General features: G+C 39.6%; 1 protein-coding gene across 1 annotated transcript in view; it reads right to left on the bottom strand.

Moving 5' to 3' along the window:
• Window positions 1-15,095, bottom strand: part of LOC134224750 (A disintegrin and metalloproteinase with thrombospondin motifs like) — a 65,342-nt gene that overhangs the window by 21,606 nt on the left and 28,641 nt on the right. The window contains exons 5-7 of the mRNA XM_062704306.1: window positions 5,560-5,791; window positions 5,376-5,476; window positions 3,760-5,170 (exon numbers count right to left, since the gene is read on the bottom strand). Coding sequence (XP_062560290.1) covers window positions 4,423-5,170; window positions 5,376-5,476; window positions 5,560-5,791 — 1,081 coding nt within the window. The 3' untranslated portion in view covers window positions 3,760-4,422. The remainder of the gene's footprint in view (window positions 1-3,759; window positions 5,171-5,375; window positions 5,477-5,559; window positions 5,792-15,095) is intronic.

The raw sequence follows: 15,095 nt of genomic DNA, 5'->3' as shown, positions 1-15,095 counted from the left end.
CTCTAAAATATAGTTTTCAGGTCGAAAACTAAAAAACGCACGTTTTGGGGGCTTCTGAACCAGTGTGCACTGCTGAGAAACTTGAAACACCCTAAGTAAACTTGGGAAAATTGCTCTAAATCAGAGCAATTAAGAGATTTAAGAGCTAGAGAAATAATTTTTTTAGCAAAATTCTTGGAATCTGACTGAACTATAATTTCGCGGAACATTGTATAGCCGTATCTCTGCAAATGAAAATGTTTTATTTTTCATTTTTTTCAAATGTGGCCCACCCTAATTTTTATGAAAACCTCAATAAGCCCCTCACCATTAGGAACAACTTTGTAGAACAAAGTTTTTTTCTATCTCTGCTATATTCGGCTTGAAAAACTTATTACCACTTTGTCTCCTCCCTGGACCAATGTTCATTGCGGAAAGCAAACTAAAGCTTGATCCACTTAGTATTTGGCCGCACGAAATGAGACATTTCTTTGCCGAAAAAGTACATAAAACATTGATTAAGGTTTTATTATACAGAGAATTTATTAAACTTCAAAGGAAAAACCCAGATTAATCCACCTAGCGGCGATGGAGCCTTTCTCGTGTGTTATAAAAATAGTATTTTGGCCATAACTTTTGAGCCCATAGTCCTATATGGCCAATTTTCAATAGAAAACAATGGTAAAGGGTTCCGCGTCGAATGCAGTTTGTTTCGAGCAAATCGATTAAGGATAAGTGCCTAAAAAATAAGTGAGAAATTTTTACGCGCTTGTTTTTGGTATAAAAAAATAGTATCTGAAGACACTCCTCCATGTAGGTATACTTGTCCATTTATGGTCACTACAGTTATGACAACTTTTGTTTTCTTTCCATAACTGCAGATGCTTTGCTATACCATCAATTTGTGGGCAATTTTGCTTGCATAGACAAATTTGATTCTTCCTGACACATCACCCTTCCGATTGGCAAGGTAAAGCTTGTGTCCCGGGAGTTGAAAGTCTATTTTAATATTAGCTTCATCGTTCATCAAAATACATCAATAGAAAGAAAGGCGGAGGCTTCGGTTACCAGTTGGTGTGTTGGTTTGCGTGGAAGTGCCATCAGATTGGACAAATCGACGTTTGAATCTTTGTTTACAAAATCACACACGTCCTTTTGAATAAGTACCCGAGAATTGTATTTCGTCAGAACTTGCTCGTACAGCATTCTTGCGTGACGTTTAGCAACCAGGTTCTGTTTCAGGCTCTTGTTGGGATGGTTCCTGGCATGATACGACTTACAATCTTCGCGCCAACAGATTCTTTGAGCATTGAACCTTTTCACTAAATCACGCAAGGAAATCCCAGAATTGTTCCGAACTGCCCTGCGGACTTTCACTTGTAGTTTCTGGTCGTATGTTTCACTTTTACAGTTGTTTTGTTTCACGCGATCCTGCGATAGTGTTTCCCGATAACGTTTGACTATATCATCAGTCAATTTCGGGAATTTTAGATACTTTGCAATCATTCCTTCTGACCACGTTGGATTTCCAACGTGAGTGTTCAAAATATGTTCCCGCCTCTCGCGTTCCAACTTGGATAACTTTTGAACGTGATGATCAATACTGATGAAACTTTCACCACATATTAAACAAACCAGAATCTTGTGATGTATTTTACTTCTCGATACAGCCATCAGAGGCGCCGCAGTAATTGGAATGAAACAGCCAAATACTAAGTGGATCAAGCTTTACGAGCGTCAAAGCGTACCGCCCCGTGGTAGATAAATATCGATAATGAACGGGAACGCAAGTGCCAGCTACCATCGTCGCAACCGTTTTTCGCTTCCGGCGAGCGAGTAGCCACAGAAAGTGGTGTCACGGCCGGTTACGGGGCAGCTGCCGCAGTCGGGAAATTTCTCGACGGAGTAGGATAGATTCGCCGTTGGGGGCTGTACGAGTCGTTCGCGACCAAAGCGGGAGTTGAATAGTTCAACGACTAAGTTGGGAGCTGAATGACTGAAGGGCATTGCAATTCGGTTGTCGGGGCAGTCTAGATCCACTTCCAGGGACTAGTTGGGTATATCGTGGCGTACGAATGCACCGGCTCCGGGCCGTCGGGGTACCATCGGAAGCTATCTCCATCGATAATCTTCAGACCGTCCTTGGTACTCGCCCGGTTACCCGTTGAAGTGAAAAAGTGCTTGGTACTTGAGCTGATCTATAAATTGAATACATATGCTGACCAGATGAAAGAGTAGTGTTGGTAACGTAATAGCCTTCCACGGATGCAGGTCTTCGGTATCAGGGGAGCTTTCACCGCCGGGGGACTCCCAGTTGGAATAAGATAGATCCGCCACCGGGGCTATCTGAATAAATTGCGAGCACGTTGCGAGCTAAATGGCTCAAAAAGATGTGCCATTGAATGGCACAAAGAAAACATCTGAAGGGCTCAAGATCTTGGTTTGTTAGTGGCACAGGCAATTGATCTTCCATCTCCCATAAGCTACCATCATGATAATCTTTTTTCTGGCTTATGCAGAGTAAATTTAAAATTAAAAAACTTTTCATTAAACATTTTATTTTTGTAGAGCCAGTAATAGGACGCCACGCACCGTCGGAAGAACCAGAACCAGACAGAGGACGGTGAAATCGCAAACACGTTGGCTGCGCGTTGTGGAATCAGATCTGGGGACCCTAATCGCTTGGGGAACCGGGAGGAATATCGCGGAATATCGAGGAAGACCGACTAAAGAAGCTGTACAATACGCCTGGCATACATAGATTTAGCGATTACTGTATAGTGTTTTCCGTAAGTATTCGACAATGTAATGCAAAAGTGATATGAACAATGTGAAAATAAATATACATTTAACTAATTCCTTATTGCTAGATATGTACATTTATGACGTTCGATAAACATTCTATTTACACTAGGATTCCCTGCGTTTCCGGCCTTATACTAGATATCAAACGGATGTTCCACTGGTGAGTCCATTTCCCGTGACTTCCGAGCCAGTTCCACCTCTTGCATCCAGGATTTTATGTTTCATCACTGCTGGATTCGATTCTCGCCAAATTATTTACACGATCTTTGGCTGGCAGTTTACAAATCATCCAATGGCGGCAGATTGTCACGCTGGTATTTAAACATTTACCAAAATGGGTGTGTTTTGGTGGGTTAGTGCTATTTACGCGTTGTTGGATAAAAAGCGCTGGGTCACAAATTTTGCCATGAAAAGTTAGTATGTAAATGGATTCAACAAGCTTAAGTGCGATTACTGAAGCTCTAAATACAAGGGTATTAGTCTTAAATATTTGAAAAATATATTCAGTTAGTGGAAGTTTTCGGTCAGTAGAAAATAGTGTACAGTTCTGTATAGTACAGTAAAGTAGGTAAGTGAATTGTAAGTGTTTTAGTCGATTTAAAAAAAAGTAGTAGTTTATAGGTTTCACGAATTGGCGTCAGTAAGAGTGCTAGTTTGGAAGTGGCTTCGAAGATATCAACTTGGATGAATACAAAGGTTTTATCATAGAGAGTCTGCTTCTAGTGCGAAACACTGTAAAGTTTTGAATACGATTGAATTAGGAAGAATACTTGGAAGAGAATGACTTCAAATCTACAAGAGTAATGATTGTTTAATGAAATTTTGAGCGGGTAATTCGATGTACGAAACAATAGGACTAAATTACAAAGAAATTATTCTCATGACGGAGAGAAGAAGTTTTGAAATGATGCTAAAAGTGGCAGCATGTAGTTCTCAGAGTGGTTTTCTTAAATATAGCGAAGTGCAATTTCTTACCCGTGATGCGCGTGTTTGTCTTGGATGTAGTGGAAGAAGTCGAAGCGTTCCGCGCGTATTTCATTCTCAAATGTATGTAATGTGTATATATAAAAGCACTATTTTTCGTAATCCCGCGAAAAATATACTTTTTAAAATGAATTCGTGCACTCTTTTTACTCTTACTCTCCTAAAGCATAATTTAAATAGATGGCAGACTTTTTTTTAATTATATTTTTGAATAAAGAATGTGTGTTCAGTTAGTTGAGGGAATTCGGGTTAGGATAGATTTACTTAATCTCAAGAATGGTTAGTACTTTTATCGAGAGAATATGGAATAAAATAACATTGAACACAAATTTCACAGAAATAAACAACAATGCTTTTCAACAGAACAAAATAATTTTAACAAACAAAGAAATAATATTCAAGCGAAAATAAAGGAAAACAGGAAAGCGACAGGGAACACACAAACATAATAAATAGAAAAAAGAGGAAATCATGGTTCCAACTTGTTTGAATTTAGTTCATATAGCGATCAACAGAACAATAGCGACGCTGCCAGGCGCGTTTAATATTTTTACTCGTCATAAAAAAAGTGTTCTGTTGGCTTGCGCGGGTATCAAACCCTGGGTGTTTGCTGCCAAAACCGTGTGCGAGTGCGTGCGCAATGGCGTGCTTGTACTATCCACTAACCGATCCGCTTCCACCACTACTACTATTGAATGGCGCTCGGTTGGAGCTGATTTGGCTGTTCGCTCCTACGTAGTTTAACGCGTAGTTCGGACTCTTGGTCGTGCGTTTGACGTAGTAGCTGAAGTTGTACGGATTTCGCGTTGTCGTCTGAGCGATCCGATTGAAGTACACGTCGAACACCGGATGGTAGGTGGACTTCGGTTTCGCCGTGGTTGTGGTGGTGGTCGTATGACCATTATTGTAAGCACCGTCACCGTGTTTTTGCTGGTGCTGATTGCTGTGATGATCGTCCCAGAAGGGCGAACGTGTGGTGCTAATGCTAGTGCTTGACGGTGTCGTGCTGCTCGCCGTGAACTGACTGTAAGTGTACGGGCTCCTGGTCGAGCTGAATGTGTATTTACTAAACACGTACGGAGTCTTGGTCGCTTTCGTACGGTAGTAGTCAGATTCGGTAGTCGATTTTTGTTGATTATCGTTATTGTTGTGGTTATAGTGATTACTGTTACCATTATAACTAGAGCTAGTAGGATGGAAATTACTATGATATGTACTCGTGGACTTGTGGTTGAAATATTGGTAATAATTCCTCGTCGATGTCGGTGGCGGCGGTGGTGGTGGTGTTGTGGTGGTGGTGGTGGTTGTCGTTGTGGTGGTGGTGGTTGTTGTTGTGGACGACGTGCTACTTGATGGTTCATAATACTCTTCCTGCTGACCTGACTTGTCGTCGTAGTTATATCTAGAGAAGTTGATCCGTTAAAATTTTGATCGTTCAGCAAAGTTTCGTGAGATATATACAATAACATTATCATCGATAACTTCTTTGCATGATCGCTTACCAATGTAATGCATTCGAAATCTAACTGACAATTTTATTAATGACTGAGAATAAGTTACTTTACTAACACAAATAATCCACAAAGCAAATCAAATGCTATACATACTTGACTGGTTGTTGGTTGAACCGCGCGTACGACGGTGTGTGCTGTGAATAATCAGGAATTATGTTTTCATGTTCGGCAACGCATCTACCATCCAAGCAGTGCTAAAATGAAATACAAAACAATAATAACATCCGCCTCACGACCTCGAACGGATATCCCGCGAAATCACTTCACTGGCCCTTACTTGTCCATCACCGCAGGTGGATCCCTCGGCGGCCGGTCGGTACGCCACGCAGTACCCGCTGGCCGAGTCGAAGCAGAACAGCTGAGCGCAGACGCGTTCGTCCTTGAAGCACGCGGATGTCCCCCGGTCCCGCCGGCACTGGGCGTCCAACGAGAGGAGCGTACCGGGCAGGGTTCGCCCCAGGGCTTCGTCCTCGTGAGGAGGATTGTGCAGGCAACTGGCGGTGTCACCACTGTTCATGGGAAGGAGAAGAGAGTTACGTTAGCGATTGGAAATCATCGTTAGCAGGAAATCGCAACTATATTATTATGTAGTAAAATGATCTTTTGAGATCCGGAAATCTAAACCTTTGCCTTAAAATTGGTATTTTAGTTCAAAGCCCTATTATGTTTTGTTTTGTTTGTTCTTATTTAACCTTTGTTGAAAGTCAAAATGAGTCTTGTGCTGAAATTTATTCGAAAATCTCATATTCCCCATATGACCACTTTTCTAAGTGTGGGCCCATGTGTCGAAAGTTAACTTATAAGCCTGCTTTTCTGCGGTTGGCCGAGAGCTGGTTTACAGAAGGTGTGTTTTTGTAAGATTACGTCCTTAGGGGAGATAGGGAAGTCATTCTATAGATTTAGATTTAGATTTTTTTTCATCTGGAACCCTTAAAAGGGGAATATCTCCACTGGGATTCTGTTATAAAACTTTGATTAGTAATTTTCACTCTCGTATTTAGATTCATAATTGTTTATCTTCTCAGCTTTTAAATTTAAATTATTCGAATTTTTTTTTTTTGCTTTTTTTGTTGCCAGTTGATAAGCTGAGATAGTTGCGTCCATTACCAGGAAGTTCAAATTAGAGCTTCTTGGCGTGGGGGAGAGTGGCGGGCCATTAAAAAAAAATGAGAACGTCACAAAAAGTGGTTATAATATGAACTTATAATTCCGCCATCTTCTAACGGATTTTGGAGTTTTTGTATCAATCGATCGACAAACTCTTGAAGATTTTACCTAACTATGAAAATATTGAGTTGAAGGAGCTAAAGTATTGAACAATCGAAAAATTAAATTGCGCCTAACACTGTTAAAAATCGGTAAGCCAACCAATCTCGTATGTACATCGCAAACACAGACATCAATATCGTACTACTTATGGACTAAGCTCTAATCCTCAGTTCAATCAAGACTTCGAGAACAGAGATGAGGGCCACACAGCAGCTGTCGTAATATGACGCAGGTAGAAGCGTTCCCTGCAGAAAGAGAATTATCGATTAGCCGTCGCCGACAGCAGCACTAAAGAGAAAGTATCATCATGTGGCCGTCGCCGACAGCCACACAATGAAATGTCCACACAATGTTTCGTTGCTGCTAGTGATCAGAAAGGCGCATTGTGAAAAGAAAATCGGTTCTTTTCAGGACCAACACTTTTTGAGAAGAAATCTCGCTTAACTTTTCAAAAGGACCTAAGTAACATTTTTTTCATGAATTAATTTGAATACTGAAATCAATAGCTTTCATGTTGTTCTGTTGATTGCGCTATTCAAATTAATTCATGAAAAAAATGTTACTTAGGTCCTTTTGAAAAGTTAAGCGAGAAGTGGCTCATTAAAAAATGGTGTCGGTTCCGGTCTCGGGACATCAGTGGCGGTGCTCAAAGTGTATTTTAAACTAGCGGAAAATTATCTAGTGGCCGTCGGACAGCAGCAGCAGCAGTCAAGTGAAATTTTTACACATAAACTGACGTTTGGTTGCTGCGATCAGAGGCGCGTCCACGTTCCGGGACGTGGATAGGACAAGAAGAAAAGTCAATCAAATAAAGGATATGTCGAAATGAGCTACAGTTTTCTGATGAGAAATCGGATCACACCCTATCTCTAATCAATTCTGTTAAAATTACTTTCAGGAAACGACTAGATATTATTGTAGACTTCAAAAACATTTGCTTTTTGGGTGGATACACGCTTGGGTCAGCTTCCACCGTAAGAGCTGACCTTTGGGGTATCTAACAGCCTTCCAATCCACTGCAATATTTTTCGGCACGTATCCAATGCACGGCAATATTTTTCGACCAACCTGCCACGTACCCTTTCCCGATTCTCATCCTCTGCGATAACAGAACTGCAAAGAGAGCAGCCCAAACATCACAGGATTCAGAGCACCCTAGCAAATATGCAAACATGCTATCCGGTAACAAGGTTGACATTTCCCAAGCAGCATCTTTCAAATAGGTGTTTGTTCCTAATAAATTGCATTGAAAGCACTGGCAATACAACGAGTCACATTAAAGCCACATCCCTGTTTCAAAAAATCACAATGTTTCATTTCCGTTTAAGTGGCGTCGCAATGTTCTACCCATCTAACTTATTGAGTGGTTTAAAATTCGATGTGCTTCATATCAGAAACAAAACAGATAAGTTGCAGAATTAATAACACTTCGGTTCATTGCTGTTTCGACAATGTTTCTGATATGTTGCAAAACACTTTGAGCTCAGCTGAGCAGTATTTTATTTTTGACAGTCCCCTGCATGTTCCATATAAGGTACAATTAAGTTACAAATGACTTTCTTGTTTATGTAGTGCACTTGTAGCAGAATCTCAAATAGAATTGTTGGTGTTATGGTTATAGTAGAAGGTTGCAAATCTCAAGGTCCATGGTTCGATTCCTGGTTGGTTTTTCTGTTTTTATTTTCATTGTAGCCGCAAGATGTTGCAAATAGACTCCACGTCTTGCGCTTTTTGTGTCACAAAGGAGTTCCAAATACGACGCGTTGTGCATAAGTCAGACCTTTAGTAAGTCACACCACAGTTGTTGTTACTCACTGAGAAACAAGAGGTGTTGCTTGGGTTCTCCACCTCAGCTCTTGCGGCTGACGTAAAAGCATGAAACAAAAGAGTCGACACTAGACAGCCAAGACTGTGAGAACACCAATAGAGGGCCAATAGCACCGCTTCTTTAAGGAAGATCAAAGATAAATACGATTGTACCCCGTTTGGTATAATGAAAAGATATTTTAGTTACATACAAGATAAAGATTGTCGCTGTCGTCGCTGTCCGGAACATCTTTTGCTGGCGAGGATAGGGGACCTAATGTCAATGAAGGAAAAATACATACGATTTGACAGTTTAGTACCACACATGTTTCGGACAGCAGAACAAAGAGAATCGAAGCGACAATCTTTATCTTGTAACTAAAACATCTTTTGCATAAAGCCATTTGGAATAATGCCGTTTGGCATAAGATCATTTGGCATAATTTTTGTTTGAGCTGTGTAATGGATAAGTAAGATTTGTTGATCCATTCAGTTACGTGGTTTCCTTCGTATGGGCAATACATAATAATTGGGAACGGAATTGTACGGCGGGACAAGTTAAGAATAAAGAAGCTTCCTGTCCAAACGGGACCATTTGAAATGTTGACGCACCTACCAGCAAGATTGTTCAGTAATAAATTAAATTGACATTGGTGGCTTGTTTTGTCTTTCATGTAAGGGCAAGCAAGAAAACTTGCCCATTTCTCCCTATTATGAGCAAATGGTTTCTATGAAAGGATCATATTCGTAAAATAGGACTTTTCCAGATAATAATGGCGCAAAATGATGATGTAAGTCAAAATGTTTATTAAACATAAGCTTTATTGCGTTATCTAAGTAACTCTAAGTAGTATATACTTTTATTCTAAGATTGTCATTTTACGATTCCTCGGTATCTGTTGGTGTTAAAAATAGTATAGTAGAAAGCTACAGATTCGAAACGTATTCGGGGTAATGGCTTTCGGGGTACTGTCCCATTCGAGATAATGGCATTCGAGGTGCATGGATGGAGCCACCATTTCCTCTCCTGACTTCTGCGAATGCATTTTCTGAATGAAGGGATCATATATTCCTTTCCTTAAACCGAGCAAATGCCTTAAATAATGGAACTATGTCGTCTTTTACCTTTTGCCGAGCAAATGCATCCACTGAATGAAGGAGTCTCATCTCCTCTTGCCTCTAACCGAGTAAATGCTCGAATTAAAAGAAGTATTCACATAATCTTTTGCCTTCTCTGGACCTTCTGCCATCCGCTGAAAAAAGCGATCATATCTTCCCCGAGCAAATGCCTGATTTGGAAGAGGGAAGCATATCGTATTTCGCTATCTGCCGGCCAAATGTATCTTTTGAAAAATTGAACCATATCTTCTCTGATGTAACTGTCGGGAAGATGCATCCTTTGAAAGAAAGGATCATACCTGCCTTTGCCTCAAACCAAAAATGCCTTAATTGAGCAAATGAATAAAATCTCCCTTTGCCTTAGCCAAGAAAATGCATACATATTCTCCCTTGTGTTATGCTAAAAAATTGCATTACTTGAAAAAAGAGGCATATACTTTTTAGACTTACAAAACGACAAAGTATGCTTTTAAAGAAATAAATATATTTCATGCAGAAATAACTTCATTTGCTTTTTATTGCACTTACAGTTTGGCTATTTGACTTTCCGTATATTGTAGTTTGTTTAAGTCAACGACGATCTTGCTGCTGACCCAGAGTTAAAAGGGCAGATAATAAAAAGTGTAATTAAAGTACCTTCAAGCAGTGATTTGATAGAATCTGAAATTTAATTCGAAAAAATCATTTTAGAACATCTGTTTTATAATGTTAAAGTAACAATCATTATAAATCAAACGACATTATGTCAAACGACCTTTTTGCCAAACGGCGTTATGCCAAATGACCTACCACCGGTAAATACCACTGCTTGACTAACTTAAGGATCAGCAAATCATGACCTAAGCGGGTACACCCGAGCCCTCCACAATTTCTAGAGTTGCCTCTTCTGAAACATGTGTGAGGACTGTGAAAATTCCTACACTATAGAGCACTTCTCCTGTAGGTGTCCGAAATTCCAAATTCCAGATCTCTCGGGAGTAAACAATATCTTGCAGCATCAGGGACACACTGACTGGCTGGTCCTGTCAACCTTACAGTCACTATTTGTTTCCTTACAGAGGGAGGACTGTACATACAAATTTAAAATTTCTGTTTCACTATGTTCCAAACTGTTAATTAGTTGTATCTCTCGTTAATTGCTCTAGGTATGATGTGCTAGGATATCTCGATAGACGTGGATTGTATTGTAGATTGATATCCGGATTGTAAATGTACAAAAAAGAGCACAAATGTACGATAGCTCTCTTTCCCTGTTTTGGCTTCACCTAATAAAGATTGTGATAATACTGATCGGGTGGAGAAGTTTGGTGATCCACCACCAATTTAACACAAACATTTTCTGCCTGCACGGATTTGCCGGGCATTCCAGCTCGGACAAGGATTTGAGACCTTCTCACCCCCTATGAATAAGTGTGATAAATGGCAGCTTTCAACTCTATATAAAGTAAGTCAGCAAGCCCCATCTCAATTTGTCCAACCACTTTACTCTACCGAAGAAAGCCATAATGGATCGGTCAGTTATCGAAAGCACGATTTTAAGTGGATTTAGTTCCTGTCTTCATTACCCTTAAGATTCTGTGAGATGTATGATGGAATATATCTTATATGATAGAATGGAATTTCAATCAATCTTAAATTTGAAATTTGGCTGATTTTGTTTTTGTGTTCTACAAATATTTTCATTTTCATTCCCACGATGCATAAGGCCAGCCAGGTCACCAACGTAGATTCGAATACTTAATCTTTCCATACTAAATCGGTAGAGTAGGGTGTGGGAGTTGGCTTCGCAACGTCATTAGTTTTGCTGCTTTCCAGTTCTGCGTGATGCACGGGATCTTGCCCAAGGGTTAAGGATGAGAGTAGAATTGGGAGTGGAGTTTTTTGACAATGAAAGCTATAACAAACCAAATTTTCCTAGCCTAATTGAATTTTCTTTGCAAAACTCATTGATCAAATATTCAAATTTATCGCGAAGCTTTTGTGCCCAAAAAAAAAAGCTTTAGTAGAGTCCAAGTCCGGCACGTCACCTACCTTATGGCGAATTAGTTAATTCGAACAGTTAACCCTCGGTAAGTTACGGAAAATTACTGATATTATTTTCTTTTGGTTTTTAATTCGTCAAAACGAGTAGAAAGTTTTTAGATCTTTTTGAGCTCACCAGAGCTGACCAATAAAAAAACTGCTTTAAACTACCGAGTAAAGCCCGAGGTGGAAATTGCGTCGTAGCTAATCGCTCTATACAATTTTTTACGCGCTCTCAAATTTAAATATATAAATCGATCGGATCGTTTTTCGAAATTTTCTTGGAAGTGACGCCAAGTTTAGAAGTGGAATTAACTTCAATTATTTCTAGTTTTTATCTTAATTCGAAGTAAGTTCGCGAGTTTTTAATATAAAATTACAATATACTGATGATTCGGTTCAAATTTTAGTTTCCTAAATTTGGAGAGTTCGGATAGTTTGACCAATTGCTGAAATCTTAGTAAAATAATTGTGACTATTCAGGTAAGCCTTCTTAGTGGAAAACATGCAATATGTTCATTAGTGAAGTATTATCACGTTGAATAGGCGTCGTCAAACCCATCCAACGTGGGCGGCCTGTTTTGGATTTGGTCACGTGGTTTCCACGCGCACGGTAGTCGAAGGTTGTGCCGGCTAGGAAAGTAGTGGGCCTGCGGTGGAAAATTGGGAACCCACCAACATCAGGGACGCCCCTACCCCGCATCAGCCTACGCGCGAGCCTACGACGAGAAGCACCGAATTCCAATTAGAATCCAGATCAACTGGCCTCGACTCAAATGCAACGTCGTCGTTGGAGCACCTCTCCGACGCTGAGCTAAGGTCAGATCGACAAGTGTATGAAAATCTCTGTGAGAAATTCGAAAATTGTAAACCTTATGAATGAGCCAGTTAAATGCGTGACGTCATCAGATGAGGTTTAGGTGCAACTGAATTTTCACAATAAATGGGTTAATTGCTAATTTTGGAAAAAAGGGCCTATGCAAAGAATTCTACAAATTTTGTTTTTACTTAGAGTTCGTTGAATTCCATTGGAATATTAAACATTTATTTCGAATTTAGATCGAAATTCATCTAAATTTAGTTCGTATCTCAAGTTAATTTAAATTGGATGAGTTTTTAGCTTAAACGTTTTTTGCCGCTCAGTTCTGGCTGACTTTCATTTATTAGTTTCTTGTGTTTAATCATTACGTCATTTGCTTTAGTTTCCACTTAGTTTGTCCTAATTGCGCGTGCCAACTTGTTCAGTTTGAATCATGTCGAGAACTTTGCGACCCGCCCTGTTAAGGAAGGTCTCATACCGGGCTTAGACAGAGGAACGGTCCTTCTGATAAGAAGGTGGCGCTTAAGTCGTTACTTGAAGAGCAGAGTAGAACGTTTCGAAGCTGTGGGAAGATTTCTGATTAGCATACGTTTTATTTGGTTGCGCTTTATCTGCTTGGGTGGTGTCCTTGTTGATTTTTTCCTACCGTTTTCTCATTTGTTTTTGTACGATATAGCAGATTCGGGATACCAAATAGTTTTTAACGGGTTGCAGCTCGTGATTATAAGTTGATGATACATAGGGGAAAAAAAGGAAAGGAGGATTGTTGATATTGATAACATGCAGCATGCATGTGAGAGTTTTTTTTTGTGATATTCTCACGACGATCATTTAGAATGGTGAATTATTTGAATAAGTTAATATTCTCTTTGAATAAAATCCTAAATGAGATATATATGAATTATGTTTGCAGTCTAGAATTTGACTGCAATGCTATAATAAAACATAATATGGTTATCGTTAGGTGTGTGGATCGGCGGGTATGAAATGGAATTCCCGATCCGAGTACGATTTGAGCACAAAAATGATTTGAGTGTAGTACGAGTTGATTCAGATGAATGCATTATATGATAACTGACTAGCTTAAACTTCTAAGCGATCTGCTGGTGCAACTATCTTGCCCAACGCGGGTAAGGTCCAATCTTAAACAAAGTATTCAATTGGCAAAAAAAGAGGGATCCAAACTTCGGAGAATGCTGCACTTCGCGGAAATATATTTTTTATTATCCTGATTGACTTCAACCGTCTTTGTCCAGTATTATTTTTGAAACATAAAAACTGACGGGATTGGTGGTCATATGGCTACCGCTTCTGCTTTATACGCAAGAGGGCATGGGTTCATTCCTAGGCCCGTTCCATTCTCCTGCTTTGTATCGTTCCCAATACTACTTCTCATGTTCTAGCAATTGTGAGAACTGAAAATGGAGTTCATACCATTTCCATATTATTTAGTAGGGTTTTGGTCACCGTGAATTTTTATATCTTTGGGTTGTTGATTTTTTCGGTGAAAAACGACACTCACAATTCCCGTTTTTTAATAACGTTTCGGCTTACTCCATTCAGCAATCATCAGATATTGAAAAATCATCATTTTTTTCAATATCTGATGATGGCTGAATGGAGTAAGCCGAAACGTTATTAAAAAACGGGAATTGTGTGTGTCGTTTTTCACCGAAAAAAATCAACAACCCAAAGATATATATATATTTCCATATTATACTTTACCTTCAACTAACTATTCTAACTAACCATTCTACTAAAATTTGAAGTGAACGGAAAGCTAGTTTCGTATAAATAATAAATTCTAATAAAATTCCGCATGAACTCATGACAAGTGTAGAGGTATACTTGGCTTGTAGTGAGCGAGTAACTGCATCATCATTGCATCCCCATCCCCGACGACCGTAAGGCCGTGGCCGGCACCGTAATTTACCATTGAAAAGCTTAGAGCTCTTGGACTGTGTACATTGAGGTTTGAAAGCTACTCCCATGCTCCATCTATTGGTTCCCTGTGCAATTACGATTGTTCTGGTCAATCACGGAGTAGTAACTACGAAATGCACATTCATAAAGATCTCAAGTTCTCAAGTATTATTTTTGAAATCTTATAACACAGTGAAGCACAAGATTCGGAATCAGGTTTGTGAACCGAAAACGTGTTTGGTCGGAGGTATGAAGTGATTATAAAGGCGAATATAAAGGCGAATATAAAGGCGAGGACCTGCGGAAGTTTAAAATATGCGAATGTATCTATTCGTAGTTCGCCACTCCATACACAACAAAATTGTGTGGTGTAGAGAACGAGCCGTTGTTTGAGGGGTTACCCAAATACTACTGGAACGAAGCTGTGCTCACTACAAACTTTGTCCAAATCTGGTTTCCATCAAGGCCTATGAAGAAAATACATTACCAGGTATGGACAGGCAAGCCAATCGTAGGCTACTCTAGCCACCATAAAGGATATCGATTTCTTGCCCGAGCAAAGTACCAAAACTGTTAGAGATTCCGATCTAGCAAAAGGGTGATTTTTTTTGAATTTATGACGAAATGTCGAAAGGAAAAAGTTTGAAATGACAAAAAGTCGAAAAGACAAAACGGCGAAAGGGACAGAAGGTCGAAACGACAAAAGGTCGAGAGGGAGTAAAGGTCGAAAGTGACACAAGGTCGAAAGGGACAAAAGGTTGAAAGGGACAAAAGGTCGAAAAAGACAAAGGGTCGAAAAAAATAAAAGATCGAAATAGACAAGAAAACGAATCGGAGAGAATCAATCTGGTATT

The sequence above is a fragment of the Armigeres subalbatus genome, chromosome 3, assembly GCF_024139115.2.
Source record: "Armigeres subalbatus isolate Guangzhou_Male chromosome 3, GZ_Asu_2, whole genome shotgun sequence".
Lineage (NCBI taxonomy): Eukaryota > Metazoa > Arthropoda > Insecta > Diptera > Culicidae > Armigeres > Armigeres subalbatus.
This window is presented reverse-complemented; position numbering and strand designations above follow the sequence as displayed.